The 9,367-nt window shown below is 44.1% G+C and overlaps 1 protein-coding gene across 1 annotated transcript; it reads right to left on the minus strand.

Annotated features, from left to right (window-relative positions):
• Positions 1 to 2,705: 2,705 nt before the first annotated feature.
• On the minus strand, positions 2,706 to 4,309 carry LOC149811563 (crocetin glucosyltransferase, chloroplastic-like). Its single transcript, XM_089993926.1, has one exon. It carries the CDS (start codon positions 4,276 to 4,278, stop codon positions 2,881 to 2,883), a length of 1,398 nt encoding a protein of 465 aa, XP_089850052.1. The 5' UTR covers positions 4,279 to 4,309; the 3' UTR covers positions 2,706 to 2,880.
• Between the last annotated feature and the right edge of the window lie 5,058 nt (positions 4,310 to 9,367).

Genomic DNA, 9,367 nt, shown 5'->3' on the forward strand with positions numbered 1-9,367 from the left:
CAACAGTCAATGTGCAGGTCAGTCGGTGCTTGATGGAGCAATGTAGGATCTTCTGCTGGATGTGCACAGAAGCAGAAAGAGAAGGGAGAGAGAGAGAGTGAGAGGGTTGATGTTCATGGCCTCCTCCAGGGGAGATTTTTTTTCTCGGATAATCCTGCAGTGTAGAGACTGGGTCTTAAATAATCATCTTCGGGGCACTTAAGTCTTTACAACCACTCATTTTCTAGAATCGTCATTTTTTTTTTGCACCAATGAAGAAGAGGGTATTTAAGTCTTTGCAATCGCATCAAACTCCAATGCTAATTAATGCTGACAAACATGGGGATACGAGACACACATGTTTAAATACGTGGTGCTTTTTGGGCCCAAGCATGAGATGCCCTGTTTGGGGGGGTAACATATAACCTGCTTCGCTCTCGGGCGCACCCATCGAGAAGCAGTTTTTTTTAATCTGTTCCTCCGATCCCTGTAATTTTAGTAATAGGGCAATGTTTGCCACAGTTGCGTCCAACGTTTGCCGCACAAACTGTGGTCTTTTTCATCCCACGAGATGCATGGTATGTATCATCAAACAACGCCTGATGTTCTAGGCGGGCCTGCACAACACTCACCAACGGATCTACTTCGTTGGCTTGAGTTCGGTGACGTCATCTCAATCATGAAGGGCCTGTTGCTTTGGGTCGTTTCCAAGTTTGCAAAACCACGATGAGACTCACCAAAGTGGGCTCCGTTTCCTAGCCTTGCTTCTGTGTTGTACATTTTACATAAAAATGTTGACAAATTTCTTAATCCAAACCCATCTTTTTTTATCACCCAAATCACAAATCCAAATCTATTTCTTCCAAAATGTCAAACAGGGAACTTGGGCGAACATCCTTTAAAATGGTATGAAACATTTTAAAGTCTCTTAAGTTCCTATTTTACATTCAAGGATATAAACGGTTTTGATTTGGTTGGATGTGGCCAATACTAAATCTGACTAATCGGATGTGGGCTAAACCGATCTATATCCAGATTAGAATTCAGCTGATGAAAAGCTCATACCAGATTGGGTTTTTTACATGTATTGGATTTGGATATCCATCAAATTCAGATATTTGTCAGATTCAGTAGCAAAATGCCAAAACCATACCTGCATTCATGATAATTGGATATGGTTTTAGCTAAACAAATTCTACTAAATAGAATTAGATTCATTCAATATCGGATAAAATATGATCCATTGACATGCCTATTTACCTTCATTGAGAACCCATATTGCCCTTTTAAACACAGATGAGAACAATGAAAACAGAGAGATAAAATATTGCATTTTCATCATTTTAGAACGGGTTCAGATCAGGTCATTCGTCGAATGAGCTTTTCACTCATTCGACGATGCTGACCGTTGAAGGACCTCTTCAGGATCACGCCACGTATTAGGAGAGCAATAATGGGTCATGTCATTTTCTTGTTTGACAATTGCTAGAAAAAAACTTGTCCGCATTGAAAATTTCAGAAAACAGTGGTCCCTTTTTGTAACTATATACAAACAGTAGATCTCTAGAAGAAACTAAAACTACGTAACCCTGCTGAAACTGTGAAAGTGTTTGGATCTGGGGGTGGATCCGGAAGTCATCGGTGCCATCTGGGTCCAGCCTAGATACTGATCTGAATTGGTGTGCGTATACAGGGGTTGTTTCATGAGTTATGGTGCTTATGTAGCTTGCATTAACTCATTAACTGTCAGAAGAAGGAATGTGATCAAGATGCAAAGGATTCAGATGCTTGTTATCGGATCATATTCAGGATTCAAAGTATGGGGATCCGAAAGATTCAATTTTTGCCAGAAAAACAGATAGGGCAATGTAAAGTTGCCTAGTTAACAAATCATGTATATTCGGCTAATTGCCAAATTGGAAATGATTAAGTCCCTATTTAAGATGACATAATTGAAAAGTTAATATTTCATGAATTTCAAATTGAAAATAAAGGTATTAATTGAAAAATATTTTTTCAAAACAAATTTTGGGCTTGGACGATTGAAATGGCATTTGGATGACAAAAAGTTTTATTTTGTAATTTGCTTAATTAGTCAGACACAGTCATTTTCTTTCATTTATAATCTCCTCGTTCACCAACACCTCATCACATTCATCTTCATTTTCACCATTGGCAATTTAGCATCTTGATTTTTTTTTTTTTGGGATTTATAACCTCAAGAAACTGCACCCGGCACAAAGACACCTCTTGAAGATTCAACCACGACTTTAGTCAGATGTGGAAAACTCTCGATTAGCAACTCCCAAATCATCCATTCCTTCTTCATATACTCGTCTTTTTCGCGAACCAGACAGCCCATGGATAAATTGAACCCAGTATGGTCATAGTAAAACCCACATGCCACTTCTCCTGGCTCTGCCATAGCTATGGTTGTCATGCCGACAGCCTAAAACTCCAAAGCTAGGACCCCTGCTCCCGGGCTTATGCTATGCATTGACTTGTTCCGAGGGATGGTACCCATGAGACTCGAACCTTGACTGCCTTAGCAGCCAAGGCCCCATCCCACTACGCCAACCCCCCTTTAGGGTTCATTTAGTCGGATTTGATAAGCCAAAACCATATTCAATTATAATTGTATGCTGATATGGTTTTGAGGTTTTGGGTTTTTTTGCTTCCGAATCCTATGAATATCCAGATTTGGTGGATATCCAAAATTCGATTACACGTAAAATTTGGATTTCGTATAAGGTTTTCAGCGTCGGAAACGGTGGGACGGTAACAAACGACAGTCACGGATTTAGTACATCATATATTTCCAATACATAATGCTGGGATCTTAAAGGTTGTGCACACAATGTGGGGTCGGTGATGATGGGTTTATTTTCTCTTGGATTACCCTCAACACTCTTTTGGCGTGTGGTCGTCGATGAAAGCCTTGATGCTACGGTCGGACGACCCACCGTCCTGCATCGCCTTCTTGGCGAGCTCCTTGTACTTGGCAGCCTTCTTCCTCATCAGCCTGCCACCCTCTTCGCCCATCACCGCGCACACGCACCTCCTGAGCTCCTCCCTCCCCACCAAACCACCCTCGCCCCGCATCGCCCTCACGCCCGTCCCCCACACTTCACTCACGAACTTAGCGTTGGTGGGTTGGTCGCTCCACTGGGGCACGCACACCATCGGCTTCCCGCAAACCAGCCCCTCCAGCGTCGAGTTCCACCCCGAGTGGGTCACGAAGCACCCCACCGCGGGGTGGGCTAAGACCTCTACTTGAGAACACCACTCGACCACCATCCCCCTCTCCCTCACCACCACCTCCAAACCGCTCGGAAAACCACCATAGTTTTCCTGCGGCCTCACCACCCACAGGAAGTAGTACTCCATTTCCGTCAACCAGATGGCTACCTCGTCGAGCTGCGTGCTCTTTAGCTTAGCCCAAGTGCCGAAGGAAATGTACACGACGGAATTCTCCGGTTTGGAGTTGAGCCACTCGACGATGTTGTTCTCTGGCTTGATGTCTTCGTTCTTCTGCTGATTCAGAAGATCGCCACCGAAGGCAGTGTCGTTCGGATCCTTTCCGTCGACGAAGGCCGAGGGAATCATTGGACCTACTGCGGCGATGCCGGCAAAAACTGAACGGATGGCGGATATGGTATCGGGCTCGAGGGCGTCGAAGGAATTGACGAGCACCCACTTGGTTTTGGAGTCTTTGATGGCTTGGAACATATTGCTGAGGCCGTCTAAGGTGCGAGGGAAGGGGCTTTCGGGGAGGAGGAAGGAGGGAAGGTCATCGGCGAGGAGGGAGGGGAGGCCAGGGAGTTGGATATCGCAGGAGAAATCGCCAAAGAGGTGGCGGAAGTCGTAGAAGTAGTAGTAGATTGACAGCACGTTGGCCGGCTGGATCCATAGGAGGGCGGAGGGGATGCCGAGGCCAGAAGCAATGCCTGCGACCCATGGGAGGAGGAAATTGTAGGCAATGCAGTCGACAGGCCGGCCGGAGGCGGCGAGTGAGCGGACTAGCTCAGTGAGGGAGATTGTGCCATGGCGGCCAAGGTTGAATGGGTAGTCCGGGTCAGTGGTATCGACGGTGACGGACGAGTCGTAGCCATCGGAGATTGAGGCCAAGGAGAGACCGGTGGTGGTGGTGCTGCTGATGCTGCTGATGCGCTCGTGGGCTTGGGTGGTGGTGACGAAGGTGGTGTCGACGCCGCGGTTGGCGAGGAGCTTGGCGAACTGGAGGGTGGGGTTTACGTGGCCTTGAGCTGGGAAGGCGACGAGGATAATGTGGGGAGTCATGGCTTTCCTCAGCTCTCTCTCTCTCTCTCGGATGGTTGAATTGATACCATCAGCACCACATATTTATGTAATGTTTCTGGGGCCTAGTTGCACCTCCTATCGGTTGGATGAAGATTGCGGATAGGTGATGCCTTGGGACTCAGATCAGGTCATTCGTCGAATGACCATATCCATTTATTTGGTCGATGCACACCACGTGGCCCCGCCTAGCAGTTCCTTAACGGCGAAACGCCGTTAATAGCGATGCTCAAAATATTAAAGAAATAATAAAAAATATTAATTTTTTAAACCCATGATGGGAACAATGAATAAGAAAATGAAGGGGTGAAAGTTGTGTTCATCATTTTTTAACATTTAACTATGGTTAAGTGGTTGAGACTTGAGAGTAGGGAGACGAGATGGGCGACGGAAGAGGCATTGACATCCGTGGATTCGGCAACAACATCCTCGCGCGGATGTAGTCGAAATCAATGGATTTTAATGCCACCACCACTCGTTGTCCTAAGTCGGTGACACGGAACAGCAGAGCTGACTGGGATTTCGTGAATCCCGGTCAGTCACTTCCAACTCCAGCTCCCAAATGTAGCCTTAATTTCCAAAGCAGGTTATATGTTCCCCGATGATTCACTGAATCCCACGTCTGTGTTCGGGGCTTTGAATGAGCACCACGTATACAAGCACATGGGGCTCGTATTCCCGTGTATGTTGACATAACTTTGCATCGGACTCTGGTGTTGTTGCAAAGACTTAAGTACCCTTTATTGTTATTCTTTTCATAAAGTGATGGTTTAAGAAAATGACAAAAATGCCTTTCATTCAAAAAAGAAAAAACAAATAGTTCAAAAAAAGGACAAACATGTCCTCCATCCAGAAAGTCGAGGATGATGTTGACTCTTCAAAGTCTTCTTCTTTTTCTGTTCAAAAAAAGGACAAACATGTTTTCTTCTTCTTTCTCCGTAAAACACTGTAAAACCCTTTCTCTCTCTAGAGAAGAAATCAAGGGAAACAAAGAGTTCTTCCTGAAGAAGGCCATGAACATCAACCCTCTCACTCTCTCTCCCTTCTCTCTCTACTTCTGTGCACATCCAACAGACGATCCTACATTGCTGTATCGTCATCTTCTTCTTCGTAAAACACTGTAAAACCCTCTCTCTCTGTAGAGAAGAAATCAAGAGAGGTAAAGGGTTCCTCCTGGAGAAGGCCATGAACACCAACCCTCTCACTCTCTCTCCCTTCTCTCTCTACTTGTGTGCCTGATTTAGAGTTTTTGCCCTTACAGGAGGGGGGTCCGGGGGCTCCCCCTCGGCGCGTTACCCATTGTTGGAGTTCCAAAAGAGAACCAAAATATAAAAAGTAAAAACACATACCGGTAGCCACCATGAATGACAAGAGCGTTGATGCGGGTGGTCGACATTCTCCGCAACCTATCGATGCCGACGATGAGCCTAGGCCGTTAAGTTGATGGTGACCAAGACCTTTATCCCAAATGAGAGAAAGAGGACACCTTGGTTGTACTCATCAAGCAACCATGCCTCAATTTATAGTGGAAGGGGAATGAGGGGTTACATACATGAAATTCATATATGTGAACCCTTCACATGCCATATTGAATGTGAACTCTTCACATTCATGTAACGCCTCTCCTCTAACTCCCAAAAACTGCCTTCATTAGTGCCTTTTGTCAAACCGAGTCAATCAAGGTTGGACCCAATCTGAAATGTCCAACAGAGGCGTCAGTCAGCAGCCCAACTTGTCACTGGTCAGTGAATGCCAGTGGGTGATCGCAAGGATCCTCCTGGCTGGTGGGCAGCCATCAGCTGGCCCAGCTGTCCCTTATGAAATTAAGGAGATGGAAAGAGGGAGGCAGACAGGGTGGTAAACGAGTTGAAAGAACCGAACAGGGCATGTTCAGACTTGACTTATTTACTAGTGGATTGAGTTGGTGGCTCGGTTTGTGTTGGGTTTTAGCCAAGTCAAGCTTGAGCTCAGTGAATCCTTGAATGAGATGAGCTGGCTCATGTAAAAACATTCCATGTTACATAAAATATACTTTTTTTATATCTTACACTCAAAATATATATTTTTATATATTAAAATTAATAATTTCTATTTTATGTATATATTTTCATTCATCTTTCTCGTTTTATATATTTTATGCATCATTCTTTTTATATATTATATTTAAAATTATTTATCTATATGAGCTCTCTTGAGCCGAGCCGAGCCAAACAACCTATGTTCGGGCTCGACTCATTTAAGCAAAACAAACTGCTCATGGCTCGGCATGCCAACTATACAAACTGATCATAAACGAGTTCATGATGAGCCAAATTGAGCCGAGTCATGATCTACTCAGTTTGTTTACCAGCTCTAGCTGCTGGTGATAGAAAATGCAAATTGTCCGAATATCTGATTCAAGCTTGAAATGGACCTAACCCATGCATTTGAATCTGTATTATGTAGATCCAAAATCTGGGTCAGATTTGAAAAACTTAGGGTTGGGTGACTTGGGTCTATAAGGATTTAGGTTGGAATTGGACAAGCATATAACTGATCCGGGTTAGAATTGCATCCAACTCAACCAGTTTCATTTTAGATAAAAAATAACAAAAAATTTCTTGCTTTTAGTTGATGCGATACCAAAAAAGCTCCAAGTATTACTTAAGGATGTTAACGGTTTGGGTTTGGATTTGGATCAGATGTGGCCAATTCCAGATTCGACTAATCAAATGTTGGCTAAATGGGTTTGAATTCGGATTAGGATTCGCATGGTGAAAAGCTCGTACCATATCTGGATTTTTATATGTAATCCGATTCAGATATCCATTAAATCTGGATATTGGCTGAATTTAGTAGCAAAAAATCAAACCCATATCTGCATCAGATTATATATAATTGGATACCGTTTTGGCTTACTAAATCCTACTAAATGGAATCTGATTCATTCAGATATCGGGTAAAATTTGATATATTGACATTCTTACTTTATTTTTTTGGATGAACAAGCTGGGGTTAGGCAGACCCCTAGCAGAACAAAAGAAGAACTAGCAATTTATATGTCAAGTGAGGAAGGAAACCACTCGGATAGTTTATCTTTCCAAATCCGAGTAGTTCTAGATGAGCCGAGCTTTGCTAGATTATATGCTATATAATTGTTGCCCTTAGGCGACCAGGAGCACCGAATTTTATTACACTAAGCAGCTGATTGAGACTATTACCATTCGTCAGGAGGGTATTGGATCTTCAAGTGCAACCTGCATGGTGGAGATAACATCACTTCTAGAAAATTCTAGAATGATCTGTATTACTTGTTTGAATAAGTTGCAAGATTTTATACAAGTCCCACTCTTGGTAAGCCTCTTGTTTATCTGCAACTGCCCAAAGCAGGTTATATGTTCCCCCCCCCCCCCCCGATGATTCACTGAATCCCACGTCTGTGTTCGGGGCTTTGAATGAGCACCACGTATACAAGCACATGGGGCTCGTATTCCCGTGTATGTTGACATAACTTTGCATCGGACTTTGGTGTTGTTGCAAAGACTTAAGTACCCTTTATTGCTATTCTTCTCATAAAGTGATGGTTTGAGAAAATGACAAAAATGCTTTTCATTCAAAAAAGAAAAAACAAATAGTTCAAAAAAAGGACAAACATGTCCTCCATCCAGAAAGTCGAGGATGATGTTGACTCTTCAAAGTCTTCTTCTTTTTCTGTTCAAAAAAAGGACAAACATGTTTTCTTCTTCTTTCTCCGTAAAACACTGTAAAACCCTTTCTCTCTCTAGAGAAGAAATCAAGGGAAACAAAGAGTTCTTCCTGAAGAAGGTCATGAACATCAACCCTCTCACTCTCTCTCCCTTCTCTCTCTACTTCTGTGCACATCCAACAGACGATCCTACATTGCTGCATTGTCATCTTCTTCTTCTTCCTTCTTCATAAAACACTGTAAAACCCTCTCTCTCTCTGTAGAGAAGAAATCAAGAGAGGTAAAAGGTTCCTCCTGGAGAAGGCCATGAACACCAACCCTCTCACTCTCTCTCCCTTCTCTCTCTACTTGTGTGCCTGATTTAGAGTTTTTGCCCTTACAGGAGGGGGGTCCGGGGGCTCCCCCCCGGCGCGGGGGGCCGCCCCTGGCGGGGGGCTCGGGGGGCAGCGCCCTCCGGACCAAAATTTTTTTGGGCCTTCCAACAATGATTTGTAGTATTATCGGGCTTTCCCACAGCAATTTGTAGCATTTGTAGTGTCTTCCGTAAATCGCGAAACGCTATAGCGATTTGTAGTGTCTTCCGCAAATCGCTATAGCGATTTGTAGTGTCTTCCGCAAATTAGGACCAACTTGTCAGAGTCATATCTCCCTAACCGGAGGTCATATTCCAAATCCGCGATTTGTAGTGTCTTCCGCAAATCGCTATAGCGATTTGTAGTGTCTTCCGCAAATCGCTATAGCGATTTGTAGTGTCTTCCGCAAATCGCTATAGCGATTTGTAGTGTCTTCCGCAAATTAGGACCAACTTGTCAGAGTCATATCTCCCTAACCGGAAGTCATATTTTAAATCCGTAAAAAGTGGTGTCTTCGTTATTGAGTCTAGTTTATTTCTGTAAATTTTCAGCAATTTCTATTGTCATTTCATTCCCCATTTTAACTTCAACGATACATTACAACCACAATCATCAAAAGAAAGATTGCCCAAGCTAAGAGTCACCGTTCTCGCCCTCCTCCTCGACAGCAACCCAGTCGGTGCAGTCGCGCTGAGGATGGCCAGCAGAAGCTCCACCACGTCGTCTTCTTCTCCCTAGCGAGGAGGTCTCAGTGGAGCCGTCGTTCCGGTGATGGGTGTTCATCTCGTTCTCTGGAGTTGAAGAGTTGTGGAGTCTGATTTAGAGTTTTTACCCTTACAGAAAGGGGGGTCTGAGAGCTCCTCCCAGTGTGGGTAGCATCATTCAACTTGAAGAGTTATGGAGTCTGATTCAGAGCTTTTACCCTTACAGAAGGGGGGTCTGAGGGCTCCTCCCAACGTGTTCATGGCCTTTTGCCCTTACAGAAGGGGGGATTTACATTTCGTAGAACACCCGTCACCGAAACGAGATGAAC

Source organism: Nuphar pumila, chromosome 17, assembly GCF_984573655.1.
Source record: "Nuphar pumila chromosome 17, dmNupPumi1.hap1.1, whole genome shotgun sequence".
Classification (NCBI taxonomy): Eukaryota; Viridiplantae; Streptophyta; class Magnoliopsida; order Nymphaeales; family Nymphaeaceae; genus Nuphar; species Nuphar pumila.

Coding starts and splice junctions, on each gene's coding strand:
- LOC149811563 (XM_089993926.1), bottom strand. CDS start 4,278: ATGACTCCCCACATTATCCTCGTCGCCTTCCCAGCTCAAGGCCACGTA.